The sequence below is a fragment of the Bos indicus x Bos taurus genome, chromosome 15 (assembly GCF_003369695.1).
Source record: "Bos indicus x Bos taurus breed Angus x Brahman F1 hybrid chromosome 15, Bos_hybrid_MaternalHap_v2.0, whole genome shotgun sequence".
Classification (NCBI taxonomy): domain Eukaryota; kingdom Metazoa; phylum Chordata; class Mammalia; order Artiodactyla; family Bovidae; genus Bos; species Bos indicus x Bos taurus.
In genome coordinates, this window is record NC_040090.1 from 79,793,206 (window position 1) to 79,816,901 (window position 23,696).

The following is a 23,696-nucleotide window of genomic DNA, read 5'->3' on the forward strand; positions in this document are numbered from 1 at the left end:
GCAAAGACTTGGATATGACTGAGCCACTGAATACAGTGTGTTCAGTAAAGCGTGGTAGGCCAAGAGGGTGGGAAGGAAGTGACAGACTGAATGTAGGTGGGTTCAGCCAGTCCTCTGCCAGGCACCTGACACACAGGACTATTTATTGCTGCTCCCCACCCTTTTGAGATGTGTGTTACTTACTCAAAGTGAATACTAAGTAGGAAAACTGGGCTTGAAGTCATTCTCCCTCTTGCTGCCCGGTCACCACCACATCAGGCAGAATGGGGGGCTGGCAGGCAACCTGGGGTTGAAGGGAGAAGACTGATCTCCCTGGCATGATATTAAGCTGTCCTGTATGGCGGTGTACTAGGACTGGGGTGGTGAATGGCTCCACCCTTATGTCCAGAGTATGTCCAAGCCAAATCATAGCGTGCTTTCCAGTGGGAACTCAGCTGATCGCCTAGAGGGCCCTCCACAAATCAGGATAGGCATGCATGCCTTACTTGTCTTGGAACAAAACTCTTCACGTTCTATGACTGTTTTACTGACTCACACTGGTTACTTCCGTTTCCTACCGGCCATGAAGAGATTTACGATGCTGTCAGTTATTTATGTGGCCCTGTGTGACTGCTGCAGAATCCAGCTGCCCTGCTTATCGGGGGGGATTGAAACCACAAAGGCACTCAATTTAGAACTAGAACTAAAAACATTCCTCAGAGTGGATGCAAATAACTTTAAAGCGCCATTGCAGACTTTCTGCAGGGGATATTGAATTTCAAGTCAAAGAAGACTGATTAGGCAGTGCAGCAGAGCGGGGAGCCAGACAAGGGACTGAGTGGCAATTAAGGCTTCTGGAGCCCTGGTCTGAGGGGGGCTCTGGTGTGAGCTCCTGTGATGGGCCGGGTGCAGGCCACGCGGTTACAAACCCAGGGAGAAGAGCGACCCTTCCCATTCCCGATTTAGCCTCCACAGTGGAATCTTACTGAGAGCGAGGATGTACCAAATTTAATTCAAAGGCCCATTAATTTCATCTAATTGCCCTTATTTCACTGAGCTGTACATAATGTCATCATCCCTCTTTCGCTGTCCTTTTGAATTTGAGTCCTGCCTTCTCATGGATCTTTGACGTCATTTCCATTTTTGTGTTCTGCACCCACAATCTGCTGTAAAGGCTGACAGGGCTCCGGTGTTGTCAAAGCCTTCCTCCGGACACAGGAATCCAATGTGGGCCATTGCACCCAGCCGTGGGAAGCACCATTTTCCCTCTGTGCTGGCCTCAGAGTGCAGCCTAGTCACAGAGGCTCCTGGGCTGTGGGATGAGCTCTGCGATCTGAGCCCTGGGACAGGGATGTGTAAAGCAATGGGATATTGTTGAATGCACACCCTTATCAGTTTCTAGTCTATGAAGGCTCAGATTCGGGAGGAAGGAGAGTCAGCCTGTTCTTTTTGATATTGGCCATCCCAAGTATCAGGTAATATAGAAGTTCTTCATGAATACGGTTGCATGAAATCCCCATCAATGCTATGAATTACATACTATTGTTACCCTTATATTTACACTTGAGACAATTGAGCCTCTGAGAGGGAAGGGAAAACATTTGTCCACAACCACACACCCAGTCAGTAGAAGAGCCAGAGTGTGAATCTAGCCTTTTCATCACTCTTGCACTTTGAAGCTCCAGTCTGAAGATTTGAAGAAGGGTACAGCAAGCAGATTCTATGAGCCCTGCTGGAGCTTTCCTACTAGAGGTCTACTTCTTGTCAAGGACCTGGCTTCCTAGGTGCATTGCCAGACACTGACCTGTCACTTTTAAGATGTTGTCAATTACATATATCCAAGCATGTACTTCTGTGCACAGACATTCATCTATCAGATTCTACCAAAAGAGTACACGCTGACCATAGTCTTGCTAATAAAGCAGATAACTGCACAGAACCTAGTATTTTCCTTTAGTACTGCAAAATAGCACCTGATGCGAACAGGTGGCTCACTGAAAAAGACCCTGATGGTGGGAAAGATCGAAGCCAGAAGGAGAAGAGGGAGATAGAAGGTGAGATGGTTGGATGGCATCATCGACTTGATGGACATGAGTTTGAACAAGCTCAGGGAGTTGGTGATGGACAGGGAAGCCTGGCATGCTGCAGTCCATGGGGTCACAAAGAGTCGGGCACGACTGGAGTGATTGAACTTCCTTGAGTCAGTCTCTTCTGGGTACCAAGTTTATTATGCTGTTCCCTCATCAATCCATTAATCTTTATCCTGTCATGTATGTCACCAGTCTTGAATATTCTTGCTATTCTCCAGTTAAACTTCTACATATTCTTGGAGTTAGCCAGTAATCATTTTGTATGCATGCATGCTAAGTCCGTTCAGTTGTGACCAACTCTTTGCAACCCTATGGACTGTAGCCTGCCAGGCTCCTCTGTCCATGGGATTCTCCAGGCAAGAATATTGGAGGGGGTTTCCATGCTCTTTTGCAAGTAATCATTTTAGTATAATCCAGTTAAGGCCTTCGCAGTGCTGAAATCCTTTAAGGATTCTCCTAGCAGGCAGCCTCTGTTCGTGCAGATTCAGCACATGGCACTGGCGCTCGAAGATCAAGTGCCTGAAGGAGGGCCATGCTTTTCTAACTTCAAGCTTTTATCAATCTAGTTTACCTTCTTGGGCATCTCAGGCCACTGTGTCATTTTGATCTTCTAAGTCAGGAGGCACATTCACCCTACATCTTCTCTAACCCCTTCATTAAATACTCACCTCACATTCTCTGCCTTCTATTGTAGTACTTACTTTGTAGAACTTGCTTTATCCTTTTCTTTTTAAAATTAATTTATTTTAATTGGAGACTAATTGCTTTACAATATTTTGATGGGTTTTGCCACACATCAACATGAATCAGCCACAGGTGCACATGTGTCCCCAATCCTGAACCTCCCTCCCACCTCCCTCCCCATCCCATCCCTCTGGGTTGTCCCAAAAGATTGCTTTGAGTGCCCTTCCTCATGCACTGAACTTGGCACTGGTCATCTATTTTATATATGGTAATACTTGTTTCGGTGCTATTCTCCCAAGTCATCCCACCCTCGCCTTCACCCACATAGTCCAAAAGTCTGTTCTTTACATCTGTGTCTCTTTTGCTGCCTTGCATATAGGATCATTTCTACTGTCTTTCTAAATTTCATATATATGTGTTAATATACAGTATTTGTGTTTTTCTTTCTGACTTACTTCACTCTGTATAATAGGCTCCAATTTCATCCGCCTCATTAGAACTGACTCAAATGTGTTCCTTTTTATAAGCTGAGTAATATTTTATTGTGTATATGTACCACAACTTCCTTATGTGTTCACTGCAGCACTGTTTACAATAGCTAGGACATGGAAGCCATCTAGATGTCCAGTGTCAGGTGAATGGATATCCTTTTCTTTATTTAGGTGTTTCTCATCCACTAAACCATAAGGTTCTTGGAATCAGAGTTAATCATCGTTTAATCTCCCCTCTCACAGTGCTTTGCCATTAGTGGAAGAAGTATGTGTAGGTCAATTAAGTGCACCACTCCTAAAACCGTTTAGTTTCAACAATTAGAAGCTGCATAGTACTGAAAAAAAATACATTTTTTGGTAGTCTTAGAGTACATGCCATTTCAGGATATTTGAAATAATTAATTAAATCCAATAAAAAAAACAACAGGAATCACTATGGCTTACCTAGGCAAACGTTTCTGATTTTCTTTAAACATCTATCTTCTGTGGGATACCAATCAACTTAAAGCCAACATTAGAAAATGGTTAGGCCATTTATAGACCTACTAATCAATCCAAGTTTTCTTTATAAGGCATAGGTACTCTGTAATGACTAAATGAATCAAATTACGTTGGGTTAGAACTGAAAAGCTAGGATTCTAGAACCAGCTCAATGACAGATAAACTGTGATGCATGAAGGTTGGCACCAAGACCCACGGGCTCTAGAAGCTTTTCCACATCTTTTACATGGGGTGAAGGATGGCATCCAGGAGGCTGGCTCTCTGATATACATCTCAAGGTGCTCAGGAATATGTCTTATGCCAAATGGGTGATAGTCCCACAGCCTGCTACATAAAGTGCTATAAACTTGACTTTGAGATTACAAGACCAGATTTATGGTGCTTTAGGTAGGGTGGGAGGTAAGGAGAGTGGATGAGTAATTGCAGGATTTTTATACCAAGAAACTAGGGGCTCTCAGCCTTCTTTAAGGTTCACAAATTTCCTAGGAGGCATCTATTCATCTTTATGAGCATTACAACCTCACTGTGATTTTCAGATTCCCACTTCTATGAATTAGCACTTAATTGTGAAGACTGTGTCCACATTTCAACCCAGTTTTCAAGTGCAAATGAGTCTGGAAAGAACAATTATTTTATAACTTTTAATGAGGGAATATCAGGGTATTTTAAACTTAAAATCATGAATCTCATGACTCCATTTGCTGGTTTAACTTCTCAAGAATGGAAACATTCACCACTTGTATTTATAGAAATTAACCTAAATCATAGTAAAATATTCCCAGTCAGACAATTCCTAATTGTCAGGGTTTAGAAACATTGTTAAGCAGTGAGTGAATGGAAATTTATTGAGCAGCTACTATATGCCGGGTACTATGTGAGATGCTTTTACAAAGTTGTCTCATGGAATTCTCATAACAAAACTTCATCTTAGAGACTACTTTTCCCATCTGATGGATATGGAAACTGAGATGCAGAGGAGTTGAGTGACTTGCCTACAGCCACTGGGTATAGTAGACATTTGACAAATATAGGCTGGAAAATGAATGGGTGAACACATGGATATCTACAAGGTACTGGATTAGGCATGAAAGCAGCTGACACTGTCATAAGGCAATTCTCTGAACTCTAGAGGGGGTGTATAAAATATATCTATAAATGGAAAATAAGAACAAGGTCAGGAGATGAATAAGAATCAAGGAGTCCTTTAAATGTTTGTCTTTCTCTCATTTACTAAACTATGAGTCTCTGAGTTTTAAGCACCACTGGGTCCCTTACAGCACTGACCTCACAGTCAACGCATCCAGGTTCATGTCATGGCTCTTTATTTTATAGCTGTCAGTAAACCTTTCTGCATTTCTTTCTTTTATTAGATAAAATGGAATAACAGTACTCTCCTGCCAAGAAATTCATTAAGCTTGAACAAGTTAAAAGGGTCTGAACTGCAGTCCAAACCCTCAGTTCCCAGTAGGTATGCTTTACTTTAATGTCGAAATGAGTAAAACAGATCAATGAAATAAAGAACAGAATCACCTAAAACCAGAAGTAGTCAAGATTCTGCAACTGGTGATCGCTAAGGAAAGGAAGCTACCCCACGTCCAAGGAGCAGTGGCTGTGTGGGTGCAGGAAGGCCAAGAGGAGCTACTCCACATTCAAGGTCAGGAGGGGCAGCAGTGAGGACATACCCCTCATCTAAGGTAAGGAGCAGTGGCTGTGCTTTGCTGGAGCAGCTGTGAAGAGATACTCCATGTCCAAGGTAAGAGAAAACCAAGTAAGACGGTAGGTGTTGCAAGAGGGCATCAGAGGGCAGACATACTGAAACTATAATCACAGAAAACTAGTCAATCTAATCACACTAGGACCACAGCCTTGACTAACTCAATGAAACTAAGCCATGCTGTGTGGGGCCACCCAAGGTGGGTGGGCATGGTGGAGAGATCTGACAGCATATGGTCCACTGGAGAAGGGAATGGCAAACTACTTCAGTATTCTTGCCTTGAGAACTCCAAGAACAGTATGAAAAGGCAAAATGATAGGATACTGAAAGAGAAACTCCCCAGGTCAGTAGGTGCCCAATATGCTACTTGAGATCAGTGGAGAAATAACTCCAGAAAGAATGAAGGGACGGAGCCAAAGCAAAAACAATACCCAGTTGTGGATGTGACTGGTGAAAGAAGCAAGGTCCGATGCTGTAAAGAGCAATATTGCATAGGAACCTGGAATGTCAGGTCCATGAATCAAGGCAAACTGGAAGTAGTCAAACAGGAGATGGCAAGAGTGAACATAGACATTCCAGGAATCAGAGAACTAAAATGGACTGGAATGGGTGAATTTAACTCAGATGACCGTTATATCTACTACTGCAGGCAGGAATCCCTTAGAAGACATGGAGTAGCCATCATGGTCAACAAAAGAATCCAAAATGCAGTACTTGGATGCAATCTCAAAACTGACAGACTGATCTCTGTTTGTTTCCAAGGCAAACCATTCAATATCACAGTAATCCAAGTCTATGCCCCAAACAGTAATGCTGAAAAAGCTGAAGTTGAATGGTTCTATGAACACCTACAAGACATTTTAGAACTAACACCCAAAAAAGATGTCCTTTTTATTACAGGGGACTGGAATGCAAAAGTAGGAAGTCAAGAAACACCTGGAGTAACAGGCAAATTTGGCCTTGGAATACAGACTGAAGCAGGGCAAAGGCTAATAGAGTTTTGCCAAGAAAATGCACTGGTCATAGCAAACACCCTCTTCCAACAACACAAGAGAAGACTCTACAAATGGACATCACCAGATGGTCAACACCGAAATCAGAGTGATTATATTCTTTGCGGCCAAAGATCGAGAAGCTATATACAGTCAACAAAAACAAGACCGGGAGCTGACTGTGGCTCAGGTCATGAACTCCTTATTGCCAAATTCAGACTTAAATTGAAGAAAGTAGGGAAAATCACTAGACCATTCAGGTATGACCTAAATCAAATCCCTTTTGATTATACAGTGGAAGTGAGAAATAGATTTAAGGGACTAGATCCGATAGAGAGTACCTGATGACCTATGGACGGAGGTTCATGACATTGTACAGGAGACAGGGATCAAGACCATCTCCATGGGAAAGAAATGCAAAAAAGCAAAATGGCTGTCTGGGGAGGCCTTACAAATAGCTGTGAAAAGAAGAGAAGCCAAAAGCAAAGGAGAAAAGGAAAGATATAAATATCTGAATGCAGTTCCAAAGAATAGCAAGAAGAGAAAAGAAAGCCTTCTTCAGCGATCAATGCAAAGAAATAGAGGAAAACAACAGAATGGGAAAGACTAGAGATCTCTTCAAGAAAATTAGAGATACCAAGGGAACATTTAATGCAAAGATGGGCTCAATAAAGGACAGAAATTGTATGGACCTAACAGAAGCAGAAGAGATTAAGAAGAGGTGGCAAGAATATACAGAAGAACTGTACAAAAAAGATCTTCACTACCAAGATAATCACAATGGTATGATCACTGACATAGAGCCAGACATCATGGAATGTGAAGTCAAGTGGGCCTTAGAAAGCATCACTACGAACAAAGCTAGTGGAGGTGATGGAATTCCAGTTGAGCTCTTTCAAATCCTGAAAGATGATGCTGTGAAAGTGCTGCACTCAATATACCAGAAAATTTGGAAAACTCAGCAGTGGCCGTAGGACTAGGTCAGTTTTCATTCCAATCCCAAAGAAAGGCAATACCAAAGAATGCTCAAACTACCATACAATTGCACTCATCTCACACGCTAGTTAAGTAATGCTCAAAATTCTCCAAGTCAGGCTTCAGCAATATGTGAACTATGAACTTCCAGATGTTCAAGCTGGTTTTAGAAAAGGCAGAGGAACAAGGGATCAAATTGCCAACATCTGCTGGATCATCGAAAAAGCAAGAGAGTTTCAGAAAAACATCTATTTTTGCTTTATTAACTATGCCAAAGCCTTTGACTGTGTGGATCACAATAAACTGTGGAAAATTCTGAAAGAGATGGGAATACCAGACCACCTGAGCTGCTTCTTGGCAAACTTATATGCAGGTCAGGAAGCAACAGTTAGAACTGGACATGGAACAACAGACTGGTTCCAAATAGGAAAAGGAGTATGTATGTCAAGGCTGTATATTGTCACCCTGTTTATTTAACTTATATGCAGAGTACATCATGAGAAATGCTGGGCTGGAAGAAGCACAAGCTGGAATCAAGATTGCTGGGAGAAATATCAATAACCTCAGATATGCAGATGACACCACCCTTATGGCAGAAAGTGAAGAGGAACTCAAAAGCCTCTTGATGAAAGTTAAAGAGAATTAAAAAGTTGGCTTAAAGCTCAACATTCAGAAAACAAAGATCATGGCATCTGGTCCCATCACTTATTGGGAAATGGATGGGGAAACAGTGGAAACAGTGTCAGACTTTATTTTTCTGGGCTCCAAAATCACTGCAGATGGTGACTGCAGCCATGAAAATAAAAGACACTTACTTCTTAGAAGGAAAGTTATGACCAACCTAGATAGCATATTCAAAAGTACAGACATTACTTTGCCAACAAACATCTGTCTAATCAAGGCTTGGTTTTTCTAGTGGTCATGTATGGATGTGAGAGCTGGACTGTGAAGAAAGCTGAGCGCCAAAGAACTGATGCTTTTGAACTGCAGTGTTGGAGAAGACTCTTGAGAGTCCCTTGGACTGTAAGGAGATCCAACCAGTCCATTCTAAGGGAGATCAGTCCTGTGTGTTCTTTGAAAGGAATGATGGTAAAGTTGAAACTCCAGTACTTTGGCCACCTCATGTGAAGAGTTGACTCATTGGAAAGGACTCTGCTGCTGGGAGAGATTGGGAGCAGGAGGAAAAGGGGACAACAGAGGATGAGATGGCTGGATGGCATCACTGACTCAATGGACATGAGTTTGAGTGAACTCCAGAGTTGGTGATGGACAGGGAGGCCTGGCGTTCTGTGATTCATGGGGTCACAAAGAGTCGGACACCACTGAGTGACTGAACTGAACTGAACTGAAGGAAAGGAAGATCATGCTCACTTTGATCTCAATGTCAGAAAGCAATGATGATGTGTGTTTTGTTTAATTCAATGAGACATAGCACTGAAGCACCGTCCTTTGCAATTAAAGACACTTAGCGAGCCAGATCTCCCAGCTCAAGCAGTTTCCGCATGAGCATGAGTTCTAGGAAGGGTGAGCTGTCTCCTTAAGTCCATCAGTGCACTGAGCACAAGGATGCTGCTGGGTTCCTCAAGGCCGCGCAGGTAAAAACTGGTATAGGAACCACAAGGCAAACCCACTCAGAGTAACAAGAGTGACCGTTGTGGGAAAGGCACATCTGTCCACCAAGACATTGAAAGTTACCTATGGTTTTCTACTGTGAAATGGATTTTCCAATCAGTTTGCACTTAAGTCATATGCTTAGACGTGAGGAATGTTTGATAATGAAAGTGGGCTTAGGATATCCACAAAGATAGACAACCATTATTGGAGAAAAGCAGAGGTTGCGCTGGCACGAAGAGAATAAACAAGCAAAAAAAGTCCTTGATCCTGTGCTGAGATTTTCTTCAAACTTTTATGTGTGTGCCCTCGTAGACGCCTGCAGCACTATATATGACATTATGATTTTTATTAATGGTTGCAGGCAAACTGAGTGAGTGGGGCATCTAGATACTTCAAATCATATGGGTTATAGACAGTGGCTAAAGCCTAAAACTAAGCTTTCAAGAGGAAACGTCTAAAAAGCAAAATGGGGTCAGAAATTTCTCAGTAAATAGTATCATAGAAAAGTTGAGTAGTTGGAATTTATTTTGTAAAATTTTAATGAGTGTACCGATTATACAGATACTTAAATATGACAATATTTGGATAGTCCATAGGAGGCTCTCCAGACTTTTAAAGCCATACAGGGAAGAGAACAGAGTCCACAGAAATGTCTTGGTTCTATGCAGAGTTTTGTATTCAAATAATAATAGTAGCCAGCATTTATTGAGGGGCTACTAGGAGTTGGATACACTGCTATTATTAAGCCTAATACAACTTTGCAAAGGGGTTGTAATTAGCTATTTTACTAAACGCCGAGGTCTGCATATAACTTCTCCAAGGCTACTATCAGGAACTGATTTAGAATTTTTTTGTAAGTTTACTTAACTCCAAAGTCCGTTCTCTTCCCACTATCACATTCTTTCTTTTTGCTCTATTTCTATCAAATTTATGGTAAACAATTTTAATATTGATAAAAAGAAGCTTTTACTTGGTACATACCACATTGTTCAGGAAACTCAAAGAAGTTAGCCCTTATTGAACATAAGAAATTAGAAAAATCCATTTGATTTAATGTCTCTGTACCCCTGTTTAATTTACCTATAGATAGTTGCAGACGGATGACATCTCAAGACTGCCTTACCCAATTCATCCATAGAGTCAAGGACTTTCTGCAAATTCTTACTCAGGTATTAAACAGGCAAAGAGAAAGGTGTAAGCATTTGATTTACATTGACTAGCTCATTTTAAAAATACGTTCATATCTTAATACACTGAAATTATTTCCTACATTCTGAATCATTTTTGGAAGAGCGAGTTACCTCTTTCTAGTTAGTATGCAAGGGCATGACAAAAAATAACACTAAGTGACTAATTTAAAAATAAAAGATATTTGCATCTAAAAGAATTCAGAGCCAGTTCTAACATTTTATATGAAACATATCTATTTAATTTAATCCTCAGCTTCTTATGCCAGTTATTTACAGATAAATTGTTTTAATATTAAAGAGTGTTTTAGATCTTATAGAAAAATAACATCATGTAAGAAATCACAGAATTGATATAAGATCCTGGGGAATGGGTTGGTAACTGTCCCAGAGTTACAACATCTAACCATTTAGAATCTGTGAAAATCATATATTTCAAACTGTGTCATCTGGAATCAATTTAATATTAGTATGCTTGATTCACTCAATATTAACTTACTGATTTTTAAAGAGGCATGCACATCAAATTCAGCTCATGTATCAATAAATGGCAAATCTTTGGGGAAAATGTATTTTTGTCAAGCATTATTGTTGTTCAGAACTACTAAGTTGGAATGCCTCAACAATTATATCCATATTTCAATCACAACACAAGCTATTAAAATAGGTTTCCCTCTTACTATTGGGTTTTCTATGGCAAAAGTGAAAGAGAAATTTGTTCAGTTGTGTCCGACTCTTTGCGACCTCACGGACTACACAGTCCATGGAATTCTCCAGGCCAAAATACTGGAGTGGGTAGCCTTTCCCTCCTCCAGGGGATCTTCCCAACCCAGGGATTGAACCCAGGTCTCCCACACTGCAGGCAGATTCTTTACCAGCTCAGCCATACAAACACACCATAATTCAGGAAAGTCATGCTCTCCTGGAATAAGTTAAAAAAAAAAAATGGATCTCACATTGTTAATTCCCATAAGTCACTTCTCAATGCCCAGTCTAGTAGAATTTAAGACCAACAGTTTTTCCATGTTGAGATGTCAGATTTTGTGCTATATACTTGAGTAAATACACTGCCCATAAACTCAAAAGACTTTTTTTTTTAAGGAATCATATTATAATTTCTGTTAACTTCAGTGGTCATACTTCCTTGACTTCCCTGGTGGCTCATTGGTAAAGAATCCACTTGCAAATGCAGGAGATATGGTTGATCCCTGGATTGGGAAGGTCCCCTGGAGAAGAAAATGGCAACCCACTCCAGCATTCTTGTCTGGGAAATCCCATGGACAAAGGAGCCTGGCTGGCTCTAGTCCATGGGGTCACAAGGAGTTGAACATGACTTGTGACTGAACACAAGTATAGGCACATAGTGGTTATGCAAGGATTCAGAGAGTAATTGCATGGTTTGTAGAACATCCATATAATTTTTTACCTAATTATGTGCAAATTTGCTATGTTGTTAGCATGTTCATCAGAAGAAATAAATGCAACTTGAATTTCAAATGACTTATTTTACAACTTTGAGCAGCTTTAGGGTTGAAATTATTGGCAAAAATTGGGTTTTGGAACTCTAGTTATTTACAGATATCAGTTATCCATGCCCCCTAGGATGGATTTCTCCATTACCCCTTAGGAAACTGAAAGTTGTATATATTAACTTGTCCTAATATCATCAGTCCAGAAGCTTTTATAGACAAGTTTTTGCTTATCTATTACTTGTGAATTTGAAAAAAAGTGGACCTTATGCACTGAAATTCTGGCTTCAGTACTTGGCGGTGTTATGTCTCCTTTCCCTCCCTCTTCTCTCTAAACTTTTAATATCCTTAATAAACTTTTAACTTCCCATTTTCAAGTCTCTTCTTAAGGAGAAGTAAAACATCACTGTCACCTAATCTCCCTTCAAATAACAGTAGAAGCAAAGCATAAAATTTAATTTAAATATATTAACTCTTTTCTACTTTACAAGTTCTTCACCTAGTGTATTTATATTTTATTTTAGTGTTTATATAATTTTGTGATCTATATATTCACATTCAATTTTAGAATCTTGTTCTTTGATATCATGAAAAATTTAGATTTGATATCATGAAAAATTTGATATCATGAAAAATTCCACTTTTGATCAGTCTGGGCAAATCAGAAAAAAGGATGCTCAATAGATATTCACATGTGGCAAATTTGTTTCTACATAACATCATTAAAAGATTATTATAAGGGCTTCCCAGGTGGCTCAGTGGTAAAGAATCAGCCTGCCAATACAGCAGATGCAGGCTCAATCCCTGGGTCAGGAAGAGCCCATGGAGAAGGGAATGGCAACCCACTCCAGCATTCTTGCTTGAGAAATCCCACGGACAGAGGAGGCAGGCAGGCTAAAGTTCATGGGGGTCGCAAAGGGTCAGACATGACTCAGTGACTAAAGAACAGCAACAAATACTGATAGAAAACGTTTTAGAAATCCTATGAAGTTCATATTTTATTTGACATCTAATGGACCTCTATCATCTATAACCATTTTTTGGTTTTCACTCATTTATTCACTATCCCATTTCTTATACATCAGGATAAAAACCATGGATTTATATTTTTAAGTAGCAAAAGCCTACAATAACAGCTGAAATATTAAACGTGACTTCCTTTGCTTCTGTGATACATGCAGGTGGTTCAGCATCGGGGGAATGATAAACAATTAGATCAGCACAGTTACACAAGTGTAGAGACAACAGTGACTTGCCAGCGTTCAGTGAAAGGGTACAGATCTGCCTTAGAGCCATTTTAAATAAGAGATTGAGAAATGGAATCTAAGCCAACAGGGGAGATAAATGTTTACTTTGTCAGAAATCAGCAGAATGTTGCCTTGAATACTTTAGCAAGGTTATTTCAGTAACCAAAGGCATTCTTAAGAAAGGCACAAGCCTAACTCTATGGGGTGGGTTTCTATAAATTTTAGAAATATACTAAATTATTAATATCTCCAATTTCACAAACACTAATTGAACAGCTAAAATATGTCAGTTATTATAGTTGTTTAGTCACTAACTCATGTCTGACTCTTTTCAAGTCCATGGACTGCAGCACATCCGCTTCCCTGTCCTTCACAACTATCTCCCTGAGCTTGCTCAAACTCATGTCCATTAAATCAGTGATGCCATCCAACCATCTTGTCCTCTGTCACCCCCTTCTTCTCCTGCTCTCAATCTTTCCCAGCATCAGGGTCTTTTCCAATGTGGCAGATCAGATCAGATCAGATCAGTCGCTCAGTCGTGTCTGACTCTTTGCGACCCCATGAATCACAGCACACCAGGCCTCCCTGTCCATCACCAACTCCCGGAGTTCACTGAGACTCATGTCCATCGAGTCAGTGATACCATCCAGCTATCTCATCCTCTGTCTTCCCCTTCTCCTCCTGCCCCCAATCCCTCCCAGCATCAGAGTCTTTTCCAATGAGTCAACTCTTCCCATGAGGTGGCCAAAGTACTGGAGTTTCAGCTTTAGCATCATTCCTTCCAAAGAAATCCCAGGGCTGATCTCCTTCAGAATGGACTGGTTGGATCTCTTTGCAGTCCAAGGGACTCTCAAGAGTCTTCTCCAACACCATAGTTCAAAAGCATCAAATCTTCGGTGCTCAGCCTTCTTCACAGTCCAACTCTCACATCCATACATGACCACAGGGAAAACCATAGCCTTGACTAGATGGACCTTTGTTGGCAAAGTAATGTCTCTGCTTTTGAATATGCTATCTAGGTTGGTCATAACTTTCCTTCCAAGGAGCAAGTGTCTTTTAATTTCATGGCTGCAGTCACCATCTGCAGTGATTTTGGAGCCCAGAAAAATAAAGTCTGACACTGTTTCCACTGTTTCCCCATCTATTTCTCATGAAGTGGTGGGACCAGATGCCATGATCTTCGTTTTCTGAATGTTAAGCTTTAAGCCAACTTTTTCACTCTCCACTTTCACCTTCATCAAGAGGCTTTTGAGTTCCTCTTCACTTTCTGCCATAAGGGTGGTGTCATCTGCATATCTGAGGTTATTGATATTTCTCCCGGCAATCTTGATTCCAGCTTGTGTTTCTTCCAGTCCAGCGTTTCTCATGATGTACTCTGCATATAAGTTAAATAAACAGGGTGACAATATACAGCCTTGACGTACTCCTTTTCCTATTTGGAACCAGTCCGTTGTTCCATGTCCAGTTCTAACTGTTGCTTCCTGACCAGTATACAAATTTCTCAAGAGGCAGATCAGGTGGTCTGGTATTCCCATCTCTTTCAGAATTTTCCACAGTTTATTGTGATCCACACAGTCAAAGGCTTTGGCATAGTCAATAAAGCAGAAATAGATGTTTTTCTGGAACTCTCTTGCTTTTTCGATGATCCAGCGGATGTTGGCAATTTGGTCTCTGGTTCCTCTGCCTTTTCTAAAACCAGCTTGAACATCAGGAAGTTCACAGTTCACATATTGCTGAAGCCTGGCTTGGAGAATTTTGAGCATTACTTAACTAGCGTGTGAGATGAGTGCAATTGTGTGGTAGTTTGAGCATTCTTTGGCATTGCTCTTATTTGGGACTGGAATGAAAACTGACCTTTTCCAGTCCTGTGGCCACTGCTGAGTTTTCCAAATTTTCTGGCATATTGAGTGCAGCACTTTCACAGCATCATCTTTCAGGATTTGGAATAGCTCAACTGGAATTCCATCACCTCCACTAGCTTTGTTCGTAGTGATGCTTTCTATTTGTATCAACTTACTGAAGATAGAGGATGAACAATCCCTCAACCCTGAATGCCTCTGAGGATCTGTCTCAAAGTGAAAGTCACTCAGTTATGTCCAACTCTAGGCCAGAGGGGATCTACTCAATCTCCTAGGAGCCATAAAATAGTATCAATGCCCCAGGCTCGCCCTCAGAGCTTCTGCGTCCATGTGACTGGGACAGCACTAGGCACCTGTATTTTGTTAAAGCTCCCCAGGTGACTTAACATTCAGCCACAGTTGAAACACTTAGGTCCTAGGATCTCACATTGCTCAGTCATATCTAACTCTTTGCGACGCCATGGACTGTAGCCCACCAGGCTCCTCTGTCCATGGGATTCTCCAGGCAAGAATACTGGTGTAGGTTGACATTCCCTTCTCCAGGGAACCTTCCCAACTGAGGGATCAAACCACGTCTCCTGCATTGCAGGCAGATTTTTTTTTTTTTTTAATTATCTGAGTCACCAGGGAAGCCCTCTTAGAGAAAATACAGAGATGCAACAGCAATGCAGTAGTTGGACAAATAAATGCTGTAGCATCTCATGTACTCCAAACTTGAGAAGTCTGGAGTGGTGGGCTTCACGGAGAGAAAACAAGGGACAATAAAGACTCCATCAAGGAAGTGAAGCAGTCATTTCAGAAATCTCGGTAACTACAGCTGGCTAACATCTCTTGAGCAAGTACTATATGTCAGGTGCTTTGGATGGCACTTCTAACAATTCCTGAAAGTAGGTATTATCATACCCACATTGCCAATGAGGAAACTGAGGCTCAGGAACAATCAATGATTAGCTGAAAATAATCACAAAACTTGTAAGTGGCAGGGTTAGGATTTGAACCAAGATGCCTTGCCTCTAACTCAACATAATATCTGGGGAAAAATAAGTAATGAATCTAGGTGATTTTTAAATTTTAGTATTTCAAAAAAATAGGTGTCAAGTAGGGCTGACTCTCAAATAGCTGTCATGGTTAAGATACTTGAAGATATAGTCAAGTTTTATCATTTCTTTGTCTAATGCCATTTTAATATTTTTTTCTGGGGTTCTCAAAGCATCATGAATATTTTATTTTCTTTCAAGTTGACCTAATAGAGATCCAAAGACAGCAATGCCTTATAAAAAAGCATTTTCTTTTTTGTGTTGGATACAAAGTGAGCACTGAGGAAATCTGATTTGAGAGTTACACTGTCCTGCATGTGACATCCTAGGCGGTGCTAGTGGTAAAGAACCTGCCTGCCAATGGAGGAGATGCAAGAGACTTGGGTTCCATCCCTGGGTTGGGAAGATCCCCTAGAGAAGGAAATGGCAACCTACTGCAGTATTCTTGTCCGGAGAATCCCATGGACAGAGGAGCCTGGTGGGCTACAGCCCATAGTGTCACAGAGAGTCAGACGCGACTAAAGTGACTTAGCACTCACACAGGCATACAGCATATTTCCATAACATCAGGGCCACCAGTGACTCTGTTGTCCCCACTTAGCTGTGCAATTTAAGTATATAAGATTATGACCTAAGCCATAAGTAGCAGATTTAGGCAGGAGTTAACTAATTAGTTGCTTCAGCCTACATGTTCTAACAGATTGCCCTCACCAGCACAAACATTATCTGTAAAAGGGCCCAGGTTCACAATTCCTGAAAGTGAAAGTTGCTCAGTCGTGTCCCACTCTTTGCAACCCCATGGATTGTGGCTTGCTAGGCTCCTCTGTACATGGAATTTTCCAGGACAGAATACTGGCGTAGGTAGCCTTTCCCTTCTCCAGGGGATCTTCCCAACCCAGGGATTGAATCCAGGTCTCCCACACTGTAGGTGGATTCTTTACCATCTGAGCCACCAGGGAAGCTCAATAATTCTGGAGTGGGCAATCTATCCCTTCTCTTTAAAAGGACCTCTGTTACTACAAAGAAATAGGGTATACTGTATTAAATATCTTTACATCTGTGATGCAAGTCAGCCTTATAAGACTTCCAAAAATGTTAATAATAACAAATCTTATCAAATGAAGCAAGAACATAACAGACTAGAAATTATACTTTTATTCAATAAGAGGTAATTACAAACTATTTCTCTACTAATTTGAGTTAAACATTCAAATAAACACTCACATCCTAAAAACATATTACCCAGATGCAGCATCCTATTTTTAATAGCTTAAGTACTATGGTTTTAACTTTTGATGTTTTAACTCTGCTGAATATTCTTTTTTCCTCCCTTCACTGTGTTTTTCTGAACCTTCCAGCTGAATGTGTGCCCTCACACTTGTGCAAAATATCCTGGATCTGTGTTTCTTTCTTGGGACCTTTACATCCTATGAACTACCAAGGATGCCAAGCCTATGGTTAGGACCTTATAAAATTTTTTGGAATGGACACTGAATGAGTAGAGTTGGAATCTTCCAGATTTTTGAACGCTGCTTTACCAGGAGCCTCTCCTGCGAACACTGACTGAATCCTGGGCTAATTCAACACTCACATCCATCAGAGAGACACAGAGGACTGTTACACACGCATTGGAGGCAAGAGACCATGATTCTCCTTTCCTCTCCATTGCCATGCAGCCATTGAAGAGTTATCCAGCTCCCCTGACTTTGGTCACCTCTACTGTTTATGGTGGGACTAAAAATACCTTGTTTGCCAAGAAGCACAAAGTTGATCCAGATGATTTTATAAGGTCTTTTCTAGCTCCAAACTTTGACTGACTCAAGTCTTTCTTAGTCCCATACAAACAACACAGTTTGGGCAAAACACAGAATATCATTTGAAAGTTCTGTGAAAAGATATATAATAATGGGCTAACAATACTCATCTGATTTAAGTGTATTAAATATATTGCATTGCAAATTCTTACCTGTTACTGTTAGTACTTGTATCTGCTTATGAAGAACTGTATCTGTTTCTTACCTTTTGACTTCCTGTCATGATACGATCTGCCTCGATGATGAGGGGTATCCAAATACAGATTCTCAAGATCTTCTTGCCATGATTCTGGATTGAAGTGCTTGAGCAGGTCTTCCACAGTATCAAATTCTGCAATCGTCTTGTCCAGAGCATCCGCAGTGAGAGTGGGGTCCGTTACTGATGGAGAGTGATAGGATATCCCCTAAGAGTGACATACAGCTCAGTGTACTCAGAAAAAGTGCATTGCTATGAAATACAAGTCACACAACCTTATGGAAGGAACACAGACTTCTGATTATAAGACATCACGTATATAAATATCATGCTGAGCCCCTGTGCCGTAGTCTTGCCATATTCCTAAATAATTGCTTGGTAAATCATAGGCATTTGCTTTACTGCAAATCAAAAACAGGAAGATCATAAAATACCCAGCTTATCTGAACTGTAATCATTAAAAATGATACCAGATAAATGGAAATATCAAAACAAGTCATTAAATTTCTTGGTTTAAAGTCCCAAATCATCATATCCATATCAACAAATAATGGTAATAGGTAAAGTATGAACTCCTTTCATCTTCCATGCAAACTGTGAGTAATCCATTTCATATCCCTTGCTTAGCTTTAATGCCCCCTCTTTACAGCTCACCTACCATAATAGACGTGAGCAGTGTTTAAATTTACTCTGGAAATATCTTGATAAAATTTGGTACTTTAAGCATCTTATTGTCAACAAGAATAATAAGCCATGAAACTGGCTCCTTTGACTTAAGACTGGAAGATTCACTTGGGTGTGTATGTGTGTGTATATGCATTTTGTGTGTGTGTGTATGCACTTTCAGTGCTATAGTTGCTAGGGATCCCTGTTGCCATTAAAACATTCTCAGGAATACTCTTTAAATGGGGAATGCAACATTATAGAAAGTCTGGAAGGGATTATGCATTTTGCCATGGAATATATTCCCATATAAATTTCTAAGCACTTACTTCACTAACGCTGTACAATCTTGAGGTAAATGAGCCATGAGTCAAACATCTCTGTAAAAATTCATGACCCATTAACAAGGGAATGGAAAGCATAGTCTCCAATGTTTTCTAAATGTCTTTAAAGAAACTGCTAAACAAATAATATCCCCCAAGGGCAAGTATCTCATATCTCTATAGGAAAATAAAAATTAATGAAAACTTACATTTCTGAAACTTAGCTGTATTCCTAAAGAGAAATAATATGCATATGCATTATAAAGTCCCAGACAGCAAAGCCCACAATTATTTTCAGACTTTCAGGTGAATGCTTTTTAAAAAATCAAGATCCAAAGATTCCCAAGTGACACTTACTCTTGGGGAAAATTATGAGGTTTTCAGTTTAGTTCAGTTGTTCAGTCATGTCCAACTCTTTGCAATCCCATGGACTACAGCATGCCAGGCCTCCCTGTCCATCACCAACTTCCGGAGCTTATTCAAACTCCGGTCCATTGAGTTGGTGATGCCATCCAACCATTTCATCTTTTGTCGACCCTGGCTCATCCCACCTTCAGTCACTCCCAGCATCAGGGTCTTTTCCAATCAGTCAGTTCTTCGCATCAGGTAGCCAACTATTGGAATTTCAGCTTCAGCATCAGTCCTTCCAATGACTATTCAGGACTGATTTCCTTTAGGATGGACTGGTTGGATCTCCTTGAAGTCCAAGAAACTCTAAAGAGTCTTCTCCAACATCACAATTCAAAAGCATCAATTCTTCAGCACTGATCTTTCTTTATAGCCTAACTCTCACATCCATACATGACTACTGGAAAAACTATAGCTTTGACTGGATGGACATTTGTTGACAAAGCCATGTTTCTGCTTTTTAATATGCTGTCTAGGTTTGTGTGTGGAAGAAAATAGCTTTTCTTCCAAGGAGCAAGTGTCTTTTAATCTCATGGCCACAGTCATCATGTGCAGTGATTTTGGAGCTCCCCAAAATAAAGTCTGTCACTGTTTCCATTGTTTCTCCATCTATTTGCCATGAAGTGATGGGACTACACATCATGATCTTAGTTTTCTGAATGTTGAGTTTTAAGCCAACTTTTTCACTTTCTTTCACTTTCACCAGGAGGCTCTTTAGTTCTTCTTCACTTTCTGCCATACTGGTGGTGTCATCTGCATATCTGAGATTATTGATATTTCTCGTGGCAGTCTTGATTCCAGCTTGTGCTTCATCCAGCCCAGCATTTCTCATGATGTACTCTGCATTTAAGTTAAATAAGAAGGGTGGCAATATACAGCTTTGACATACTCCTTTCCCAATTTGAAAACAGGCTGTTGTTCCATGTCCAGTTGTAACTGTTGCTTCTTGGCCTGCATACAGATTTCTCAGGAGGCAGATAAGGTAGTCTGGTATTCCCATCTCTTTCAGAATTTTCCATAGTTTATTGTGATCCACACAGTCAAAGGCTTTGGCATAGTCAATAAAGCAGAAGTAGATGTCACTTTGAAACTCTCTTGCTTTTCTGATGATCCAATGGATGTTGGCAATTTGATTTTTGGTTCCTCTGCCTTTTCTAAATCCATCTGGAACATTTGAAAGTTCATGGTTTACATATTGCTGAAGCCTGGCTTGGAGAATTTTGAGCATTACTTTGCTAGCATGTGAGATGAGTGAAATTGTGTGGTAGTTTGAGCATTCTTTGGCATTGCCTTTCTTTGGGATTGGAATGAAAACTGACCTTTTCCTGTCCTGTAGCCACTGCTGAGTTTTCCAAATTTGCTGGCATATTGAGTGCAGCACTTTCACAGCATCATCCTTTAGGATTTGAAATAGCTCAGCTGGAATTCCATCACCTCCACTAGCTTTGTTCGTAGTGATGCTTTCTAAGGCCCACTTGACTTCACATTCCAGGATGTCTGGCTCTAGATGAGGGATCACACCATCATAATTATCTGGGTCATGAAGATGTTCTTTGTAATCTTGCCACCTCTTCTTAATATCTTATGATTCTGTTAGGTTCATACCATTTCTGTCCTTTATTGTGCCCATCTTTGCATGAAATATTCCCTTTGTATCTCTAGTTTTCTTGAAGAGATCTCTAGTCTTTCCCATTCTATTGTTATCCTCAATTTCTTTGCATTGTTCACTGAGGAAGGCTTTCTTATTTCTCCTTGCTATTCTTTGGAACTCTGCATTCACGTGGGTATATCTTTCCTTTTCTCCTTTGCCTTTAGCTTCTGTTTGTTTCCCAGCTATTTGTAAGGCCTTCTCAGACAACCATGTTGCCTTTTTGCATTTCTTTTTCTTGGGGATGGTCTTGATCCCTGCCTCCTGTACAATGTCATGAACTTCTGTCCATAGTTCTTCAGACAGTATGTCTATCAGATCAAATCCCTTGAATCTGTTTGTCACGTCTACTTTATAATCACAAGGGATTTGACTTAGGTCATCCCTGAATGTTCTAGTGGTTTCCCCTACTTTCTTAAATTTAATTCTGTATTTGGCAATAAGGAATTCATGATCTGAGCCATAGTCAGCTCCTGGTCATGTTTTTGCTGACTGTAGAGAGCTTCTGCATCTTTGGCTGCAAAGAATATAATCAATCTGATTTCAATATTGACCATCTGGTGATGTTCATGTGTAGAGTCTTCTCTTGTGTTGTTGGAAAGGGTGCTTGATATTATCAGTGAGTTCTCTTGGCAAAACTCTATTAGCCTTTGTCCTGCTTCATTTTTTACTCCAAGGCTAAATTTGTCTGTTACTCCAGATATCTCTTGACTACCTACATTTGCATTTCAGTCCCCTATAATGAAAAGGACATCTTTTTTGAGTGTTAGTTCTAGAAGGTCTTGATAGAACCACTCAACATCAGCTTTTTCAGCATTACTATTTGGGGCATAGACTTGGATTACTGTGATATTGAATGGTTTGCCTTGGAAACCAACAGAGATCATTCTGTCATTTTTGAGATTGCCTCCAAGTACTGCATTTCAGACTCCTGTTGACTCTGTGGGCTACTCCATTTCTTCTAAGGGATTCTTGCCCACAGTAGTAGACATAATGGTCGTCTGAGTTAAATTAATCCATTCCAGTCCATTTTAGTTCACTGCTTCCTAAATGTTGATGTTCACTTTGTTCCTGTTTGACCACTTCCAATTTACCTTGATTCATGGACCTAACATGCCACGTTCCTATGCAATATTGTCCTATGCAATATTGTTAAGAGGTTTTATAAGAGCATAAATCCCTACTATTGGTATAATTTGTTGTTGGGAGGGACAGGGAGTAAGTGGCAGATGGGGTCTGGAGTATAAAGTGAGAGACATGGGATAGATTGGTGAAGGTACCAGTCCAGCCATTTAATTAGGAGTGTGTTTGTGTTTGTGTATGTGTGTGCATGGCTCATAGAAGCTGAACCCTGATTAAGGCACATTACTTCTGTCTTTCACAACCCTCTTGGTACACTATGCTTAAGGTAGCTAAATTTATGATTCAGTAACACAAGTCCAAATTCCCACTCAACTTTGTATTGTCTGGATCTACAGTCTACTTGGCTCTTACTGACCACATGATTTACAATTAGCTTTGTATCACAATAATGTGGTCTAAGATCCATAAAATCAAAATTAACTGGCCAAAGTTAGGTGCATGACACCATATGAAAGCTTTGAAATTACATTTTCCCCTCTTTTTTGAGACAAAAGAAGGTACATCAATCAAGCCATTCAACCACAAGCAAAGCTACCTAAATTATTCTGGGGACCTCCTGGCAAGGAGCTTCCTGGACTTCGTCTTAACAGTACCCATTCAGATGTCTTTCCAAGAGAAAGCTGTGGAGGCGCTCTTAGTTCCTGAGGATGAGGAGGGAATCTAAGCTCTTCTAATATTAGTTTGAAGAGCAAATACAAACTATAGGTACAATGTAAAAGAGAACTTATGTATGAGTTTTGCTGCTTTTTTCAAGTTTTGACTTGAGATACTAATGATGGTTGGGGATTCTCTGGTGGCTCAGATGGTAAAGAATCTGCAATGCAGGAGACCTGAGTTTGATCCCTGGGTTGGGAAGATCCACTGGAGAAGAGAATGGCTACACGTTCCAGTATTGTTGCCTGGAGAATTCCATGGACAGAAGAGACTGGTGGGCTACAGTCCATGGGGTCACAAAGAGTCAGACATGACTGAGTAACTAACACACTAGTAATGGTTAAGAAAATATTTATGACTGATTAGGTGGCTTAATCAACAATGGAGAACATTTTTGTTTCTGAGGCAATTATTTAAAAACTATTTTTGAATAGTTTGAAACTAGGGAAATACTAGTTGATTGTGCTTCTTTCAATGGCACTATAAATTTGATCTCATTCAGATTCTGTTATATGTTCATAAAAATCAAACTAAAAGCTGAGTGAATTACTTTAAAATAATAAAAATTTGTTTTAAAAAATGTTCTGAAAACTGTAAACCAGTCTCAACAGAGGCAAAGAATGGTTTACATAGAAGTTAATGGGAGATCCAAGGGCTCTTGCTCCTGCTTCAGAAGGCTCTTGAAAATCAGAATGCTGAGAAAAGAAGTGAGGTCTCTCTAATCTTCCAAGAGGATTCAGCAGAACCTGGACTTAGAACTCAATCTAGAAGAATTTCCAGTGGATTCAGACATAAGGCTGAGCTTGCACGGACGCACCAAATGGATGGGACAATCCTTCTGTTTCAGAGTTCCTGCTGCTGTTGCTGCTAAGTCGCTTCAGTTGTGTCTGACTCTGTGCGACCCCATAGATGGCAGCCTGCCAGGCTCCCCCATCCGGGCTATCCTGAATTAGAGGGGGACTTCAAGCTTATTAATTTCTGCCCTTGGGGCAAGGACTGATGAGACAA

At 40.4% G+C, this 23,696-nt stretch overlaps 1 protein-coding gene across 2 annotated transcripts in view; it reads right to left on the reverse strand.

Annotated features, from left to right (window-relative positions):
• The window catches only part of PDGFD (platelet derived growth factor D), a 278,545-nt gene that overhangs the window by 15,644 nt on the left and 239,205 nt on the right, over positions 1-23,696 (reverse strand). For both annotated transcript variants that reach the window (XM_027563963.1, XM_027563962.1), the window contains exon 5: positions 17,859-18,057. In XM_027563963.1, the coding sequence (XP_027419764.1) occupies positions 17,859-18,057 (199 nt within the window). The remainder of the gene's footprint in view (positions 1-17,858; positions 18,058-23,696) is intronic.